The sequence below is a fragment of the Oncorhynchus nerka genome, linkage group LG11, assembly GCF_034236695.1.
Source record: "Oncorhynchus nerka isolate Pitt River linkage group LG11, Oner_Uvic_2.0, whole genome shotgun sequence".
Taxonomy (NCBI): domain Eukaryota; kingdom Metazoa; phylum Chordata; class Actinopteri; order Salmoniformes; family Salmonidae; genus Oncorhynchus; species Oncorhynchus nerka.
The window spans coordinates 5,586,525-5,606,432 of record NC_088406.1 but is presented as its reverse complement, the minus strand read 5'-3'; the positions used below and the strand labels follow the sequence as shown (position 1 = coordinate 5,606,432).

General features: G+C 56.7%; 2 protein-coding genes across 2 annotated transcripts in view; both read right to left on the bottom strand.

The window, feature by feature from the left end:
* Positions 1 to 11,914: 11,914 nt before the first annotated feature.
* LOC135574082 (mucin-1-like) lies at positions 11,915 to 17,579 on the bottom strand. The gene is made up of 3 exons (XM_065024957.1): positions 16,884 to 17,579; positions 15,637 to 16,714; positions 11,915 to 12,915 (listed from the first exon to the last, which is right to left on the bottom strand). Exons 1-3 carry the CDS (start codon positions 17,577 to 17,579, stop codon positions 11,915 to 11,917), a joined length of 2,775 nt encoding a protein of 924 aa, XP_064881029.1.
* Positions 17,580 to 17,873: 294 nt separating this feature from the next.
* LOC135574081 (uncharacterized) overlaps positions 17,874 to 19,908 on the bottom strand; it is a 9,111-nt gene continuing 7,076 nt past the window's right edge. The window contains exon 3 of the mRNA XM_065024956.1: positions 17,874 to 18,911. Within this exon, the coding sequence (XP_064881028.1) occupies positions 17,874 to 18,911 (1,038 nt within the window). The remainder of the gene's footprint in view (positions 18,912 to 19,908) is intronic.

The window sequence follows — 19,908 nt, the reverse complement described above, 5'->3', positions numbered from 1 at the left end:
GTTGGAACTGAGGCACAGGGTTGGAACTGAAGCACATGGTTGAAACTCAGGCACAGGGTTGGAACTGAAGCACAGGGTTGGAACTGAGGCACAGGGTTGGAACAGAGGCACAGGGTTGGAACTGAGGCACAGGGTTGAAACTGAAGCACAGGGTTGGAACTGAGGCACAGGGTTGGAACTGAGGCAGAGGGTTGGAACTGAGGCACAGGGTTGGAACTGAGGCACAGGGTTGGAACTGAGGCACAGGGTTGAAACTGAAGCACATGGTTGGAACTGAAGCACAGGGTTGGAACTGTGGTCCTGGGTTTAGAACTGAGAGCCAGGGTTGGAACTGAGGCCCAAGGTTGGAATTTAAGCTCGGGGTTAGAAATGAGAACCAGGGTTGGAACTGAGGCCCGGGTTTGGGACTTTTGGAACTGAGAACTGGGGTTGGAACTGTTGGAACTGAGAACTGGGGTTGTAACTGAGGCCCAGGGTTGGAACTGAGGCCCAGGGTTGGAACTGAAGCACAGAGTTGGAACTGAGGCACAGGGTTGGAACTGAGGCACAGAGTTGAAACTGAAGCACAGGGTTGGAACTGAGGCCCGGGGTTGGAAATGAGAACCAGGGTTGTAACTGAGGCCCGGGTTTGGGACTTTTGGAACTGAGAATTGGGGTTGGAACTGTTGGAACTGAGAACTGGGGTTGTAACTGAGGCCCAGGGTTGGAGCTGAGGCTCAGGGTTGGAGCTGAGGCCCAGGGTTGGAACTGTGGGAACTGAGGCCCGGGGTTTTAGCTGAGTCCCGGGTTTGGAACTGAGGCACAGGGTTGGAACTGAGGCACAGGGTTGAAACTGAAGCACAGGGTTGGAACTGAGGCACAGGGTTGGAACTGAGGCAGAGGGTTGGAACTGAGGCAGAGGGTTGGAACTGAAGCACATGGTTGGAACTGAAGCACAGGGTTGGAACTGTGGGAACTGAGGCCCAGGGATGGAACTGAGGCCCAGAGTTGGAACTGAGGCCCGGGGTTGGGACTGAGGTCCTGGGTTTGGAACTGAGGCCCAGGGTTGGAACTGAGGCACAGGGTTGGAACTGAAGCACAGGGTTGAAACTGAGGCACAGGGTTGGAACTGAAGCACAGGGTTGGAACTGAGGCACAGGGTTGGAACTGAGGCACAGGGTTGAAACTGAAGCACAGGGTTGGAACTGAGGCACAGGGTTGGAACTGAGGCAGAGGGTTGGAACTGAGGCACAGGGTTGGAACTGAGACACAGGGTTGGAACTGAGGCACAGGGTTGAAACTGAAGCACATGGTTGGAACTGAAGCACAGGGTTGGAACTGTGGGAACTGAGGCCCAGGGCTGGAGCTGAGGCCCAGAGTTGGAACTGAGGCCCGGGGTTGGGACTGAGGTCCTGGGTTTGGAACTGAGACCCAGGGTTGGAACTGAGGCCCAGGGTTGGAATTTAGGCTCGGGTTTGGAACAGAGTTGGGTTAGAAATGAGAACAGGGTTGGAACTGAGGCAGAGGGTTGGAACTGAGGCACAGGGTTGGAACTGAGGCACAGGTTTGGAACTGAGGCACAGGGTTGAAACTGAAGCACATGGTTGGAACTGAAGCACAGGGTTGGAACTGTGGGAACTGAGGCCCAGGGATGGAGCTGAGGCCCAGAGTTGGAACTGAGGCCCGGGTTGGGACTGAGGTCCTGGGTTTAGAACTGAGACCCAGGGTTGGAACTGAGGCCCAGGGTTGGAATTTAGGGTCGGGTTTGGAACAGAGTCCCGGGGTTAGAAATGAGAACCAGGGTTGGAACTGAGGCCCGGGTTTGGGACTTTTGGAACTGAGAACTGGGGTTGGGACTGTTGGAACTGAGAACTGGGGTTGTAACTGAGGCCCAGGGTTGGAGCTGAGGCCCAGGGTTGGAACTGAAGCACAGGGTTGGAACTGAGGCACAGGGTTGGAACTGAAGCACAGGGTTGGAACTGAGGCACAGGGTTGGAACTGAGGCAGAGGGTTGGAACTGAGGCACAGGGTTGGAACTGAGGCACAGGGTTGGAACTGAGGCACAGGGTTGAAACTGCAGCACATGGTTGGAACTGAAGCACAGGGTTGGAACTGTGGGAACTGAGGCCCAGGGATGGAGCTGAGGCCCAGAGTTGGAACTGAGGCCGGGGTTGGGACTGAGGTCCTGGGTTTAGAACTGAGGCCCAGGGTTGGAACTGAGGCCCAGGGTTGGAACTTAGGCTCGGGTTTGGAACAGAGTCCCAGGGTTAGAAATGAGAACCAGGGTTGGAACTGAGGCACAGGGTTGGAACTGAGGCAGAGGGTTGGAACTGAGGCACAGGGTTGAAACTGAAGCACAGGGTTGGAACTGAAACACAGGGTTGGAATTGAGGCAGAGGGTTGGAACTGAGGCACAGGGTTGGAACTGAGGCACAGGGTTGGAACTGAGGCACAGGGTTGAAACTGAAGCAATAGTTGGAACTGAAGCACAGGGTTGGAACTGTGGGAACTGAGGCCCAGGGATGGAGCTGAGGCCCAGAGTTGGAACTGAGGCCCAGGGTTGGGACTGAGGTCCTGGGTTTGGAACTGAGGCCCAGGGGTTGGAACTGAGGCACAGGGTTGGAACTGAAGCACAGGGGTTGGAACTGAGGCACAGGGTTGGAACTGAAGCACAGGCCCAGAGTTGGAACTGAGGCACAGGGTTGGAACTGAGGCACAGGGTTGAAACTGAAGCACAGGGTTGGAACTGAGGCACAGGGTTGGAACTGAGGCAGAGGGTTGGAACTGAGGCACAGGGTTGGAACTGAGACACAGGGTTGGAACTGAGGCACAGGGTTGAAACTGAAGCACATGGTTGGAACTGAAGCACAGGGTTGGAACTGTGGGAACTGAGGCCCAGGGCTGGAGCTGAGGCCCAGAGTTGGAACTGAGGCCCAGGGTTGGGACTGAGGTCCTGGGTTTGGAACTGAGGCCCAGGGTTGGAACTGAGGCCCAGGGTTGGAATTTAGGCACAGGTTTGGAACTGAGGCACAGGGTTGAAACTGAAGCACATGGTTGGAACTGAAGCACAGGGTTGGAACTGTGGGAACTGAGGCCCAGGGATGGAGCTGAGGCCCAGAGTTGGAACTGAGGCCCGGGGTTGGGACTGAGGTCCTGGGTTTAGAACTGAGACCCAGGGTTGGAACTGAGGCCCAGGGTTGGAATTTAGGGTCGGGTTTGGAACAGAGTCCCGGGGTTAGAAATGAGAACCAGGGTTGGAACTGAGGCCCGGGTTTGGGACTTTTGGAACTGAGAACTGGGGTTGGGACTGTTGGAACTGAGAACTGGGGTTGTAACTGAGGCCCAGGGTTGGAGCTGAGGCCCAGGGTTGGAACTGAAGCACAGGGTTGGAACTGAGGCACAGGGTTGGAACTGAAGCACAGGGTTGGAACTGAGGCACAGGGTTGGAACTGAGGCAGAGGGTTGGAACTGAGGCACAGGGTTGGAACTGAGGCACAGGGTTGGAACTGAGGCACAGGGTTGAAACTGCAGCACATGGTTGGAACTGAAGCACAGGGTTGGAACTGTGGGAACTGAGGCCCAGGGATGGAGCTGAGGCCCAGAGTTGGAACTGAGGCCCGGGGTTGGGACTGAGGTCCTGGGTTTAGAACTGAGGCCCAGGGTTGGAACTGAGGCCCAGGGTTGGAATTTAGGCTCGGGTTTGGAACAGAGTCCCGGGGTTAGAAATGAGAACCAGGGTTGGAACTGAGGCACAGGGTTGGAACTGAGGCAGAGGGTTGGAACTGAGGCACAGGGTTGAAACTGAAGCACAGGGTTGGAACTGAAACACAGGGTTGGAATTGAGGCAGAGGGTTGGAACTGAGGCACAGGGTTGGAACTGAGGCACAGGGTTGGAACTGAGGCACAGGGTTGAAACTGAAGCACATAGTTGGAACTGAAGCACAGGGTTGGAACTGTGGGAACTGAGGCCCAGGGATGGAGCTGAGGCCCAGAGTTGGAACTGAGGCCCGGGGTTGGGACTGAGGTCCTGGGTTTGGAACTGAGGCCCAGGGTTGGAACTGAGGCACAGGGTTGGAACTGAAGCACAGGGTTGAAACTGAGGCACAGGGTTGGAACTGAAGCACAGGGTTGGATCTGAGGCACAGGGTTGGAACTGAGGCACAGGGTTGGAACTGAGGCACAGGGTTGAAACTGAAGCACAGGGTTGGAACTGAGGCACAGGGTTCGAATTGAGGCAGAGGGTTGGAACTGAGGCACAGGGTTGGAACTGAGGCACAGGGTTGGAACTGAGGCACAGGGTTGAAACTGAAGCGCATGGTTGGAACTGAAGCACAGGGTTGGAACTGTGGGAACTGAGGCCCAGGGATGGAGCTGAGGCCCAGAGTTGGAACTGAGGCCCGGGGTTGGGACTGAGGTCCTGGGTTTAGAACTGAGACCCAGGGTTGGAACTGAGGCCCAGGGTTGGAATTTAGGCTCGGGTTTGGAACAGAGTCCCGGGGTTAGAAATGAGAACCAGGGTTGGAACTGAGGCCCGGGTTTGGGACTTTTGGAACTGAGAACTGGGGTTGGAACTGTTGGAACTGAGAACTGGGGTTGTAACTGAGGCCCAGGGTTGGAACTGAGGCCCAGGGTTGGAACTGAAGCACAGAGTTGGAACTGAGGCACAGGGTTGGAACTGAAGCACAGGGTTGGAACTGAGGCACAGGGTTGGAACTGAGGCCCGGGGTTGGAAATGAGAACCAGGGTTGTAACTGAGGCCCGGGTTTGGGACTTTTGGAACTGAGAATTGGGGTTGGAACTGTTGGAACTGAGAACTGGGGTTGTAACTGAGGCCCAGGGTTGGAGCTGAGGCTCAGGGTTGGAGCTGAGGCCCAGGGTTGGAACTGTGGGAACTGAGGCCCGGGGTTTTAGCTGAGTCCCGGGTTTGGAACTGAGGCACAGGGTTGGAACTGAGGCACAGGGTTGGAACTGAGGCAGAGGGTTGGAACTGAGGCACAGGGTTGAAACTGAAGCACAGGGTTGGAACTGAGGCACAGGGTTGGAACTGAGGCAGAGGGTTGGAACTGAGGCAGAGGGTTGGAACTGAAGCACATGGTTGGAACTGAAGCACAGGGTTGGAACTGTGGGAACTGAGGCCCAGGGATGGAACTGAGGCCCAGAGTTGGAACTGAGGCCCGGGGTTGGGACTGAGGTCCTGGGTTTGGAACTGAGGCAGAGGGTTGGAACTGAGGCACAGGGTTGGAACTGAGGCACAGGTTTGGAACTGAGGCACAGGGTTGAAACTGAAGCACATGGTTGGAACTGAAGCACAGGGTTGGAACTGTGGGAACTGAGGCCCAGGGATGGAGCTGAGGCCCAGAGTTGGAACTGAGGCCCGGGGTTGGGACTGAGGTCCTGGGTTTAGAACTGAGACCCAGGGTTGGAACTGAGGCCCAGGGTTGGAATTTAGGGTCGGGTTTGGAACAGAGTCCCGGGGTTAGAAATGAGAACCAGGGTTGGAACTGAGGCCCGGGTTTGGGACTTTTGGAACTGAGAACTGGGGTTGGGACTGTTGGAACTGAGAACTAACTGAGGCCCAGGGTTGGAACTGAGGCCCAGGGTTGGAACTGAGGCACAGGGTTGGAGCTGAGGCCCAGGGTTGGAACTGAAGCACAGGGTTGGAACTGAGGCACAGGGTTGGAACTGAAGCACAGGGTTGGAACTGAAGCACAGGGTTGGAACTGAGGCACAGGGTTGGAACTGAGGCAGAGGGTTGGAACTGAGGCACAGGGTTGAAACTGAAGCACAGGGTTGGAACTGAAACACAGGGTTGGAACTGAGGCAGAGGGTTGGAACTGAGGCACAGGGTTGGAACTGAGGCACAGGGTTGGAACTGAGGCACAGGGTTGAAACTGAAGCACATAGTTGGAACTGAAGCACAGGGTTGGAACTGTGGGAACTGAGGCCCAGGGATGGAGCTGAGGCCCAGAGTTGGAACTGAGGCCCGGGGTTGGGACTGAGGTCCTGGGTTTGGAACTGAGGCCCAGGGTTGGAACTGAGGCACAGGGTTGGAACTGAAGCACAGGGTTGAAACTGAGGCACAGGGTTGGAACTGAAGCACAGGGTTGGATTTGAGGCACAGGGTTGGAACTGAGGCACAGGGTTGGAACTGAGGCACAGGGTTGGAACTGAGGCACAGGGTTGAAACTGAAGCACAGGGTTGGAACTGAGGCACAGGGTTCGAACTGAGGCACAGGGTTGGAACTGAGGCACGGGGTTGGAACTGAGGCACAGGGTTGAAACTGAAGCGCATGGTTGGAACTGAAGCACAGGGTTGGAACTGTGGGAACTGAGGCCCAGGGATGGAGCTGAGGCCCAGAGTTGGAACTGAGGCCCGGGGTTGGGACTGAGGTCCTGGGTTTAGAACTGAGACCCAGGGTTGGAACTGAGGCCCAGGGTTGGAATTTAGGCTCGGGTTTGGAACAGAGTCCCGGGGTTAGAAATGAGAACCAGGGTTGTAACTGAGGCCCGGGTTTGGGACTTTTGGAACTGAGAACTGGGGTTGTAACTGAGGCCCAGGGTTGGAGCTGAGGCTCAGGGTTGGAACTGAAGCACAGGGTTGGAACTGAGGCACAGGGTTGGAACTGAAGCACAGGGTTGGAACTGAGGCACAGGGTTGGAACTGAGGCAGAGGGTTGGAACTGAGGCACAGGGTTGGAACTGAGGCACAGGGTTGGAACTGAGGCACAGGGTTGAAACTGAAGCACATGGTTGGAACTGAAGCACAGGGTTGGAACTGTGGGAACTGAGGCCCAGGGATGGAGCTGAGGCCCAGAGTTGGAACTGAGGCCCGGGGTTGGGACTGAGGTCCTGGGTTTAGAACTGAGGCCCAGGGTTGGAACTGAGGCCCAGGGTTGGAATTTAGGCTCGGGTTTGGAACACAGTCCCGGGGTTAGAAATGAGAACCAGGGTTGGAACTGAGGCCCGGGTTTGGGACTTTTGGAACTGAGAACTGGGGTTGGAACTGAGGCCCAGGGTTGGAGCTGAGGCCCGGGGTTGGAGTTGAGTTCCAGGGTTGGAACTGTGGGAACTGAGGCCCGGGGTTGGTTGGAACTGAGGCACAGGGTTGGAACTGAGGCACAGGGTTGGAACTGAGGCACAGGGTTGAAACTGAAGCACAGGGTTGGAACTGAGGCAGAGGGTTGGAACTGAGGCACAGGGTTGGAACTGAGGCACAGGGTTGAAACTGAAGCACATGGTTGGAACTGAAGCACAGGGTTGGAACTGTGGGAACTGAGGCCCAGGGATGGAGCTGAGGCCCAGAGTTGGAACTGAGGCCCGGGGTTGGGACTGAGGTCCTGGGTTTAGAACTGAGGCCCAGGGTTGGAACTGAGGCCCAGGGTTGGAATTTAGGCTCGGGTTTGGAACAGAGTCCCGGGGTTAGAAATGAGAACCAGGGTTGGAACTGAGGCCCGGGTTTGGGACTTTTGGAACTGAGAACTGGGGTTGGAAATGTTGGAACTGAGAACTGGGGTTGTAACTGAGGCCCAGGGTTGGAGCTGAGGCCCAGGGTTGGAGTTGAGTTCCAGGGTTGGAACTTTGGGAACTGAGGCCCGGGGTTGGAACTGTGGGAACTGAGGCACAGGGTTGGAACTGAGGCACAGGGTTGGAACTGAGGCACAGGGTTGAAACTGAAGCACAGGGTTGGAACTGAGGCAGAGGGTTGGAACTGAGGTACAGGGTTGAAACTGAAGCACAGGGTTGGAACTGAGGCAGAGGGTTGGAACTGAGGCAGAGGGTTGGAACTGTGGCACAGGGTTGGAACTGAGGCCCGGGGTTGGAACTGAGGCACAGGGTTGAAACTGAAGCACATGGCGGGAACTGAAGCACAGGGTTGGAACTGTGGGAACTGAGGCCCAGGGATGGAGCTGAGGCCCAGAGTTGGAACTGAGGCCCGGAGTTGGGACTGAGGTCCTGGGTTTGGAACTGAGGCCCAGGGTTGGAACTGAGGCACAGGGTTGAAACTGAAGCACAGGGTTGAAACTGAAGCACATGGTTGGAACTGAAGCACAGGGTTGGAACTGTGCGAACTGAGGCCCGGGGTTGGAGCTGAGTTCCGGGTTTGGAGCTGAGTCCCGGGTTTGGAACTGAGGCCCAGGGTTGGAACTGAGGCCCAGGGTTGGAACTAAGGCCCGGGGTTGGAACTGAGGCCCGGGGTTGGAATTGAGGCTCGGGTTTGGAACAGAGTCCCGGGGTGGGAAATGAGAACCAGGGTTGTAACTGAGGCCCGGGTTTGGGACTTTTGGAACTGAGAATTGGGGTTGGAACTGTTGGAACTGAGAACTGGGGTTGTAACTGAGGCCCAGGGTTGGAGCTGAGGCCCAGGGTTGGAGCTGAGGCCCAGGGTTGGAACTGTGGGAACTGAGGCCCGGGGTTGGAACTGTGGGAACTGAGGCCCGGGGTTGTAGCTGAGTCCCGGGTTTGGAACTGAGGCACAGGGTTGGAACTGAGGCACAGGGTTGGAACTGAGGCAGAGGGTTGGAACTGAGGCACAGGGTTGAAACTGAAGCACAGGGTTGGAACTGAGGCACAGGGTTCGAACTGAGGCAGAGGGTTGGAACTGAGGCACAGGGTTGGAACTGAGGCACAGGGTTGGAACTGAGGCACAGGGTTGAAACTGAAGCACATGGTTGGAACTGAAGCACAGGGTTGGAACTGTGGGAACTGAGGCCCAGGGATGGAGCTGAGGCCCAGAATTGGAACTAAGGCCAGGGGTTAGGATTGAGGTCCTGGGTTTGGAACTGAGGCCCAGAGTTGGAACTGAGGCACAGGGTTGGAACTGAGGCAGAGGGTTGGAACTGAGGCAGAGGGTTGGAACTGAGGCACAGGGTTGGAACTGAGGCAGACAGGGTTGGAACTGAGGCACAGGGTTGAAACTGAAGCACATGGTTGGAACTGAAGCACAGGGTTGGAACTGTGGGAACTGAGGCCCAGGGATGGAGCTGAGGCCCAGAGTTGGAACTGAGGCCCGGGGTTGGGACTGAGGTCCTGGGTTTAGAACTGAGGCCCAGGGTTGGAACTGAGGCCCAGGGTTGGAACTTTAGTTTGGGACTTTTGGAACTGGTTTGGAACAGAGTGAGGCCCAGGGTTGGGTTAGAAATGAGAACCAGGGTTGGAACTGAGGCACAGGGTTGGAACTGAGGCAGAGGGGTTGGAACTGAGGCACAGGGTTGAAACTGAAGCACAGGGTTGGAACTGAGGCACAGGGTTGGAACTGAAGCACAGGGTTGGATCTGAGGCACAGGGTTGGAACTGAGGCACAGGGTTGGAACTGAGGCACAGGGTTGAAACTGAAGCACAGGGTTGGAACTGAGGCACAGGGTTGGAACTGAGGCAGAGGGGTTGGAACTGAGGCACAGGGTTGGAACTGAGGCACAGGGTTGGAACTGAGGCACAGGGTTGAAACTGAAGCACATGGTTGGAACTGAAGCACAGGGTTGGAACTGTGGGAACTGAGGCCCAGGGATGGAGCTGAGGCCCAGAGTTGGAACTGAGGCCCGGGGTTGGGACTGAGGTCCTGGGTTTAGAACTGAGACCCAGGGTTGGAACTGAGGCCCAGGGTTGGAATTTAGGCTCGGGTTTGGAACAGAGTCCCGGGGTTAGAAATGAGAACTAGGGTTGGAACTGAGGTCCGTGTTTGGGACTTTTGGAACTGAGAACTGGGGTTGGAACTGTGGGAACTGAGGCCCGGGGTTGGAACTGTGGGAACTGAGGCCCGGGGTTGTAGCTGAGTCCCGGGTTTGGAACTGAGGCACAGGGTTGGAACTGAGGCACAGGGTTGGAACTGAGGCAGAGGGTTGGAACTGAGGCACAGGGTTGAAACTGAAGCACAGGGTTGGAACTGAGGCACAGGGTTCGAACTGAGGCAGAGGGTTGGAACTGAGGCACAGGGTTGGAACTGAGGCACAGGGTTGGAACTGAGGCACAGGGTTGAAACTGAAGCACATGGTTGGAACTGAAGCACAGGGTTGGAACTGTGGGAACTGAGGCCCAGGGATGGAGCTGAGGCCCAGAATTGGAACTAAGGCCAGGGGTTAGGATTGAGGTCCTGGGTTTGGAACTGAGGCCCAGGGTTGGAACTGAGGCACAGGGTTGGAACTGAGGCAGAGGGTTGGAACTGAGGCAGAGGGTTGGAACTGAGGCACAGGGTTGGAACTGAGGCACAGGGTTGGAACTGAGGCACAGGGTTGAAACTGCAGCACATGGTTGGAACTGAAGCACAGGGTTGGAACTGTGGGAACTGAGGCCCAGGGATGGAGCTGAGGCCCAGAGTTGGAACTGAGGCCCGGGGTTGGGACTGAGGTCCTGGGTTTAGAACTGAGGCCCAGGGTTGGAACTGAGGCCCAGGGTTGGAATTTAGGCTCGGGTTTGGAACAGAGTCCCGGGGTTAGAAATGAGAACCAGGGTTGGAACTGAGGCACAGGGTTGGAACTGAGGCAGAGGGTTGGAACTGAGGCACAGGGTTGAAACTGAAGCACAGGGTTGGAACTGAGGCACAGGGTTGGAACTGAAGCACAGGGTTGGATCTGAGGCACAGGGTTGGAACTGAGGCACAGGGTTGGAACTGAGGCACAGGGTTGAAACTGAAGCACAGGGTTGGAACTGAGGCACAGGGTTCGAATTGAGGCAGAGGGTTGGAACTGAGGCACAGGGTTGGAACTGAGGCACAGGGTTGGAACTGAGGCACAGGGTTGAAACTGAAGCGCATGGTTGGAACTGAAGCACAGGGTTGGAACTGTGGGAACTGAGGCCCAGGGATGGAGCTGAGGCCCAGAGTTGGAACTGAGGCCCGGGGTTGGGACTGAGGTCCTGGGTTTAGAACTGAGACCCAGGGTTGGAACTGAGGCCCAGGGTTGGAATTTAGGCTCGGGTTTGGAACAGAGTCCCGGGGTTAGAAATGAGAACTAGGGTTGGAACTGAGGTCCGTGTTTGGGACTTTTGGAACTGAGAACTGGGGTTGGAACTGTTGGAACTGAGAACTGGGGTTGTAACTGAGGCCCAGGGTTGGAGCTGAGGCCCAGGGTTGGAACTGAAGCACAGGGTTGGAACTGAGGCACAGGGTTGGAACTGAAGCACAGGGTTGGAACTGAGGCACAGGGTTGGAACTGAGGCAGAGGGTTGGAACTGAGGCACAGGGTTGGAACTGAGGCACAGGGTTGGAACTGAGGCACAGGGTTGAAACTGAAGCACATGGTTGGAACTGAAGCACAGGGTTGGAACTGTGGGAACTGAGGCCCAGGGATGGAGCTGAGGCCCAGAGTTGGAACTGAGGCCCGGGGTTGGGACTGAGGTCCTGGGTTTAGAACTGAGGCCCAGGGTTGGAACTGAGGCCCAGGGTTGGAATTTAGGCTCGGGTTTGGAACAGAGTCCCGGGGTTAGAAATGAGAACCAGGGTTGGAACTGAGGCCCGGGTTTGGGACTTTTGGAACTGAGAACTGGGGTTGGAACTGTTGGAACTGAGAACTGGGGTTGTAACTGAGGCCCAGGGTTGGAGCTGAGGCCCAGGGTTGGAGTTGAGTTCCAGGGTTGGAACTGTGGGAACTGAGGCCCGGGGTTGGAACTGTGGGAACTGAGGCACAGGGTTGGAACTGAGGCACAGGGTTGGAACTGAGGCACAGGGTTGAAACTGAAGCACAGGGTTGGAACTGAGGCAGAGGGTTGGAACTGAGGCACAGGGTTGGAACTGAGGCACAGGGTTGAAACTGAAGCACATGGTTGGAACTGAAGCACAGGGTTGGAACTGTGGGAACTGAGGCCCAGGGATGGAGCTGAGGCCCAGAGTTGGAACTGAGGCCCGGGGTTGGGACTGAGGTCCTGGGTTTAGAACTGAGGCCCAGGGTTGGAACTGAGGCCCAGGGTTGGAATTTAGGCTCGGGTTTGGAACAGAGTCCCGGGGTTAGAAATGAGAACCAGGGTTGGAACTGAGGCCCGGGTTTGGGACTTTTGGAACTGAGAACTGGGGTTGGAACTGTTGGAACTGAGAACTGGGGTTGTAACTGAGGCCCAGGGTTGGAGCTGACTGGCCCAGGGTTTGGAGTTGAGTTCCAGGGTTGGAACTGTGGGAACTGAGGCCGTGGGGTTGGAACTGAACAGGGTTGGAACTGAGGCACAGGGTTGGAACTGAGGCACAGGGTTGGAACTGAGGCACGGGGTTGAAACTGAGGCACAGGGTTGGAACTGAGGCAGAGGGTTGGAACTGAGGCAGAGGGTTGGAACTGTGGCACAGGGTTGGAACTGAGGCCCGGGGTTGGAACTGAGGCACAGGGTTGAAACTGAAGCACATGGCGGGAACTGAAGCACAGGGTTGGAACTGTGGGAACTGAGGCCCAGGGATGGAGCTGAGGCCCAGAGTTGGAACTGAGGCCCGGAGTTGGGACTGAGGTCCTGGGTTTGGAACTGAGGCCCAGGGTTGGAACTGAGGCACAGGGTTGAAACTGAAGCACAGGGTTGAAACTGAAGCACATGGTTGGAACTGAAGCACAGGTGTTGGAACTGTGGAACTGAGGTCCAGGGTTGGAGCTGAGTTCCGGGTTTGGAGCTGAGTCCCGGGTTTGGAACTGAGGCCCAGGGTTGGAACTGAGGCCCAGGGTTGGAACTGAGGCCCAGGGTTGGAACTGAGGCCCAGGGTTGGAATTGAGGCTCGGGTTTGGAACAGAGTCCCGGGGTGGGAAATGAGAACCAGGGTTGTAACTGAGGCCCGGGTTTGGGACTTTTGGAACTGAGAATTGGGGTTGGAACTGTTGGAACTGAGAACTGGGGTTGTAACTGAGGCCCAGGGTTGGAGCTGAGGCCCAGGGTTGGAGCTGAGGCCCAGGGTTGGAACTGTGGGAACTGAGGCCCGGGGTTGGAACTGTGGGAACTGAGGCCCTGGGTTGTAGCTGAGTCCCGGGTTTGGAACTGAGGCACAGGGTTGGAACTGAGGCACAGGGTTGGAACTGAGGCAGAGGGTTGGAACTGAGGCACAGGGTTGAAACTGAAGCACAGGGTTGGAACTGAGGCACAGGGTTGGAACTGAGGCAGAGGGTTGGAACTGAGGCACAGGGTTGGAACTGAGGCACAGGGTTGGAACTGAGGCACAGGGTTGAAACTGAAGCACATGGTTGGAACTGAAGCACAGGGTTGGAACTGTGGGAACTGAGGCCCAGGGATGGAGCTGAGGCCCAGAATTGGAACTAAGGCCAGGGGTTAGGATTGAGGTCCTGGGTTTGGAACTGAGGCCCAGGGTTGGAACTGAGGCACAGGGTTGGAACTGAGGCAGAGGGTTGAAACTGAAGCACATGGTTGGAACTGAAGCACAGGGTTGGAACTGAGGCACAGGGTTGGAACTGAGGCAGAGGGTTGGAACTGAGGCACAGGGTTGGAACTGAGGCACAGGGTTGGAACTGAGGAACAGGGTTGAAACTGAAGCACATGGTTGGAACTGAAGCACAGGGTTGGAACTGTGGGAACTGAGGCCCAGGGATGGAGCTGAGGCCCAGAATTGGAACTAAGGCCAGGGGTTAGGATTGAGGTCCTGGGTTTGGAACTGAGGCCCAGAGTTGGAACTGAGGCCCGGGGTTGGGACTGAGGTCCTGGGTTTGGAACTGAGGCCCAGGGTTGGAACTGAGGCACAGGGTTGGAACTGAAGCACAGGGTTGGAACTAAGGCAGAGGGTTGGAACTGAGGCACAGGGTTGGAACTGAGGCACAGGGTTGGAACTGAGGCACAGGGTTGAAACTGAAGCACATGGTTGGAACTGAAGCACAGGGTTGGAACTGTGGGAACTGAGGCCCGGGGTTGGAGCTGAGTCCCAGAGTTGGAACTGAGGCCCGGAGTTGGGACTGAGGCCCAGGGTTGAAACTGGGACCGGGATTGGAACTGAGGCCCAGGGTTGGAACTGTGGGAACTGAGGCACAGGGTTAGAACTGAGGCTCGGGTTTGGAACTGAGTCCAGGGTTGAATGAGGCACAGGGTTGGAACTGAGGCAGGGTTGGAACTGAGGAACCCGGGTTTGGGACTTTTGGAACTGAGAACAGGGGGTTGGGACTGAGGCCCAGGGGGGTTGGACTGAGGCCTGGGGTTGGATTGGGTCCTGTTTGGAACTGAGGCCCGGGGTTGGGGTTGGAACTGAGGCCCGGGGTTGTAGCTGAGGTCCCGGGTTTGGAGGTGAGTCCCGGGTTTGGAACTGAGGCACAGGGTTGGAACTGAAGCACAGGGTTGGAACTAAGGCAGAGGGTTGGAACTGAGGCACAGGGTTGGAACTGAGGCACAGGGTTGGAACTGAGGCACAGGGTTGAAACTGAAGCACATGGTTGGAACTGAAGCACAGGGTTGGAACTGTGGGAACTGAGGCCCGGGGTTGGAGCTGAGTCCCAGAGTTGGAACTGAGGCCCGGAGTTGGGACTGAGGCCCAGGGTTGAAACTGGGACCGGGATTGGAACTGAGGCCCAGGGTTGGAACTGTGGGAACTGAGGCACAAGGTTAGAATTGAGGCTCGGGTTTGGAACTGAGTCCAGGGGTTGAATATGAGGTCCAGGGTTGGAACTGAGGCCCGGGTTTGGGACTTTTGGAACTGAGAACTGGGGTTGGGACTGAGGCCCGGGGTTGGAGCTGAGGCCTGGGGTTGGAATTGTGGGAACTGAGGCCCGGGGTTGGAATTGTGGGAACTGAGGCCCGGGGTTGTAGCTGAGTCCCGGGTTTGGAGGTGAGTCCCGGGTTTGGAACTGAGGCACAGGGTTGGAACTGAGGCACAGGGTTGGAACTGAGGCAGAGGGTTGGAACTGAGGCACAGGGTTGGAACTGAGGCACAGGGTTGGAACTGAGGCACAGGGTTGAAACTGAAGCACATGGTTGGAACTGAAGCACAGGGTTGGAACTGTGGGAACTGAGGCCCGGGGTTGGAGCTGAGTCCCAGAGTTGGAACTGAGGCCCGGAGTTGGGACTGAGGCCCAGGGTTGAAACTGTGACCGGGATTGGAACTGAGGCCCAGGGTTGGAATTGTGGGAACTGAGGCACAAGGTTAGAATTGAGGCTCGGTTTGGAACTGAGTCCAGGGGTTGAATATGAGGCCCAGGGTTGGAACTGAGGCCCGGGTTTGGGACTTTTGGAACTGAGAACTGGGGTTGGGACTGAGGCCCGGGGTTGGAGCTGAGGCCCAGGGTTGGAACTGTGGGAACTGAGGCCCGGGGTTGGAATTGTGGGAACTGAGGCCTGGGGTTGTAGCTGAGTCCCGGGTTTGGAGGTGAGTCCCGGGTTTGGAACTGAGGCACAGGGTTGGAACTGAGGCACAGGGTTGGAACTGAGGCACAGGGTTGAAACTGAAGCACAGGGTTGGAACTGAGGCACAGGGTTGGAACTGAGGCACAGGGTTGGAACTGAGGCCCAGAGATGGAGCTGAGGCACAGGGTTGGAACTGAGGCACAGGGTTGAAACTGAAGCACAGGGTTGGAACTGAGGCACAGGGTTGGAACTGAGGCACAGGGTTGGAACTGAGGCACAGGGTTGAAACTGAAGCACAGGGTTGGAACTGAGGCACAGGGTTGGAACTGAGGCCCAGGGTTGGAACTGTTGGAACTGAGGCCCAGGGATGGAGCTGAGGCCCAGAGTTGGAACTGAGGCCCGGGATTGGGACTGAGGTACGGGTTTGGGACTTTTGGAACTGAGGCACAGGGTTGGAACTGAGGCCCAGGGTTGGAACTGTTGGAACTGAGGGCCAGGGACGGAGCTGAGGCCCAGAGTTGGAACTGAGGCCCGGGGTTGGGACTGAGGTCCGGGTTTGGGACTTTTGGAACTGAGGCCCAGGGTTGGGACTCAGGTCCGGGTTTGGGACTTTTGGAACTGAGAACTGGGGTTGGGACTGAGACCCGGGGTTGGAGCTGAGGCCCAGGGTTGGAACTGTGGGAACTGAGGCCCGGGGTTGGAACTGTGGGAACTGAGGCCCGGGGTTGTAGCTGAGTCCCGGGTTTGGAGCTGAGTCCCGGGTTTGGAACTGAGGCACAGGGTTGGAACTGAGGCACAGGGTTGGAACTGAGGCACAAGGTTGAAACTGAAGCACAGGGTTGGATCTGACGCACAGGGTTGGAACTGAGGCACAGGGTTGGAACTGAGGCACAGGGTCTGAACTGAGGCACAGGGTTGAAACTGAAGCACATGGTTGGAACTGAAGCACAGGGTTGGAACTGTGGGAACTGAGGCCCAGAGATGGAGCTGAGGCCCAGAGTTGGAACTGAGGCCCGGGGTTGGGACTGAGGTCCTGGGTTTGGAACTGAGGCTCAGGGTTGGAACTGAGGCACAGGGTTGGAACTGAAGCACAGGGTTGAAACTGAAGCACACGGTTGGAACTGTGGGAACTGAGGCCCGGGGTTGGAGCTGAGGCCCAGAGTTGGAACTGAGGCCCGGAGTTGGGACTGAGGCCCAGGGTTGAAACTGGGACCGGGATTGGAACTGAGGCCCAGGGTTGGAACTGTGGGAACTGAGGTCCAAGGTTAGAATTGAGGCTCGGGTTTGGAACTGAGTCCAGGGGTTGAATATGAGGCCCAGGGTTGGAACTGAGGCCCGGGTTTAGGACTTTTGGAACTGAGAACTGGGGTTGGGACTGAGGCCCGGGGTTGGAGCTGAGGCCCAGGGTTGGAGCTGAGGCCCAGGGTTGGAACTGTGGGAACTGAGTCCCGGGGTTGTAGCTGAGTCCCGGGCTTGGAGCTGAGTCCCGGGGTTGGAGCTATTGGAGCTGAGTCCCGGGGTTGGAGCTGAGTCCCAGAGTTGGAACTGAGAGGGTTGGAACTGTGGGAACTGAGGCCCAAGTTAAGTCGCTCTGGATAAGAGCGTCTGCTAAATGACTTAAATGTAAATGTAATGTAAATGTTAGAATTGAGGATCGGGTTTGGAACTGAGTCCCGGGGTTTGATATGAGGCCCAGGGTTGGAACTGAGGCCCGGGTTTGGGACTTTTGGAACTGAGAACTGGGGTTGGGACTGTTGGAACTGAGAACTGGGGTTGGGACTGAGGCCCGGGGTTGGAGCTGAGGCCCAGGGTTGGAACTGAGGCCCAGGGTTGGAGCTGAGGCCCAGAGTTGGAGCTGAGAACCAGGGTTTGAGCTTAGGACCAGGGTTAGGCCCAGTCCCTTGGTTGGAGCTGAGTCCTTGGCTGGAGCTGAGTCCTGGGTTGGAGCTGAGTCCCAGGGTTGGAACTGTTGGAGCTGAGTCCTGGGGTTGGAGCTGAGTCCTGGGGTTGGAGCTGAGTCCCGGGGTTGGAGCGGTTGGAGCTGAGTCCCGGGGTTGGAACTGTTGCAGCTGAGTCCCTGGGTTGGAGCTGTGTCCTTGGCCGGAGCTGAGTCCTGGGGCTGGAGCTGAGTCTTGGGGTTGGAGCTGAGTCCCTGGGCTGGAGCTGAGTCCCTGGGCTTGAACTGAGGCCCAGGGTTGGAACTGAGGCCCAGGGTTGGAGCTGAGGCCCAGGGTTGGAGCTGAGGCCCAGGGTTGGAACTGTGGGAACTGAGGCCCAGGGTTGGAGCTGAGTCCCGGGGTTGGAGGTGTTGGAGCTGAGTCCCTGGGCTGGAACTGAGGCCCGGGGTTGGGACTGAGGCCCATTGTTGAAACTGGGACCGGGATTGGAACTGAGGCCCAGGGTTGGAACTGTGGGAACTGAGGCCCAAGGTTAGAATTGAGGATCGGGTTTGGAACTGAGTCCCGGGGTTTGATATGAGGCCCAGGGTTGGAACTGAGGCCCGGGTTTGGGACTTTTGGAACTGAGAACTGGGGTTGGGACTGTTGGAACTGAGAACTGGGGTTGGGACTGAGGCCCGGGGTTGGAGCTGAGGCCCAGGGTTGGAGCTGAGGCCCAGAGTTGGAGCTGAGAACCAGGGTTTGAGCTTAGGACCAGGGTTAGGCCCAGTCCTGGGGTTGGAGCTGAGTCCGGGGTTGGAGCTGAGTCCTGGGGTTGGAGCTGAGTCCCGGGGTTGGAGCTGTTGGAGCTGAGTCCCGGGGTTGGAACTGTTGCAGCTGAGTCCCAGGGTTGGAGCTGTGTCCTTGGAGCTGAGTCCTGGGGCTGGAACTTGTTGGAGCTGAGTCCCTGGGCTGGAGCTGTGTCCCCTTGAACTGGGCTGAGGGTTGGAACTGGGGTTGGAGCTGACTGAGGCCCAGGGGCTGGTCCCGGGGTTGGAGGTGAGAGTCCTGGGGCTGGAACTGAGTCCCGGGGTTGGGGCCCATTGTTGAAACTGAGCCCAGGGTTGGAAGTCCCGGGTTGGAGCTGAGTCCCGGGTTTGGAACTGGAGCTGAGGCCCAGGGGTTGGGAACGGGTTTGGGACTTTTGGGAGAACTGGGGTTGGGACTGTTGGAACTGAGAACTGGGGTTGGGACTGAGGCCCGGGGTTGGAGCTGAGGCCCAGGGTTGGAGCTGAGGCCCAGAGTTGGAGCTGAGAACCAGGGTTTGAGCTTAGGACCAGGGTTAGGCCCAGTCCCGGGGTTGTAGCTGAGTCCCGGGGTTGGAGCTGTTGGAGCTGAGTCCTGGGGTTGGAGCTGAGTCCCGGGGTTGGAGCTGTTGGAGCTGAGTCCTGGGGTTGGAGCTGAGTCCCAGGGTTGGAGCTGTTGGAGCTGAGTCCCGGGGTTGGAACTGTTGCAGCTGAGTCCCTGGGTTGGAGCTGTGTCCTTGGCTGGAGCTGAGTCCTGGGGCTGGAGCTGAGTCCTGGGGCTGGAGCTGAGTCCTGGGGTTGGAGCTGAGTCCCTGGGCTGGAGCTGAGTCCCGGGGCTGGAGCTGAGTCCCGGGGCTGGAGCTGAGAGCCAGGGTAGGAACTGTGGGAACTGAGGCCCAGCGTTGGAACTGTTGGGGTTGTTGGAACTGAGGCCCGGGGTTGGATCTGTTGGGGTGAGGCCCAGGACTGTTGGTACTGTTGGGGCTATTGGAACTGAGGCCCAGGGTTGGATCTGTTGGGGTGAGACCCAAGACTATTGGGGCTGTTAGAACTGAGGCCCAGGGTTTGATCTGTTGGGGTGAGACCCAGGACTATTGGGGCTGTTAGAACTGAGGCCCATGGTTTGATCTGTTGGGGTGAGGCCGAGGACTGTTGGGGCTGTTAGAACTGAGGCCCATGGTTTGATCTGTTGGGGTGAGGCCCAGGACTGTTGGGGCTGTTAGAACTGAGACCCAGTCTGCACATGCTGCTTTCCATTACAGTACCAACAGGACAGGCTAGTTATTTGTTTCGTTATTGCTCTTCTCAGGACTTTCCCAGGAAAGGGAGTGTTCCCACACAGGCTCATCTCTTACAGGGTAATCCTTACAGTATGCAACCAACCAGAACCAACACGTTACTTATCATGACACACTGACAGGGAGAACTGGAAACCTCACCTTATTCTCTGGAAGTAGAACATTCAAGTCTAGAACACACAGTAGTATGAGTGGGCTTTTTTGATCTCATAGAATAATTCATTTTAATTTCATTTAGTGTTGTAGCCCTGACTAGGCGAATACAGTCAGCAAACAAACACAACATTCTACCCTTTCGGGAAAAGAAAATTAATTAAAAATAAATCTGTCAACAACGGGAATACCAGGGGGAATTTCTACAGGAACAGACAGACATTACTTTCCTGTGGATTTATCAAATCAATTGTATTTATATAGCCCTTCTTACATCAGCTGATATATCAAAGTGCTGTACAGAAACCCAGCCTAAAACCCACAAACAGCAAGCAATGCAGGTGTAGATGCACGGTGGCTAGGAAAAAGTCCCTAGAAAGGAATCAGGAGTCAAGGGGTGTCAGGAATCATAACGGTATCAGTTTAGAGTGAGTAAGGAGAGTTTACATGGCAGAGTATAAGGTTCTGTCCCAAATGGCACCCTATTCCCTTCATAGTACACTACTTTAGACGAGACCCCTATGGGCCCTGGTAAAAAAAGTAGTGCACTATGTAGGG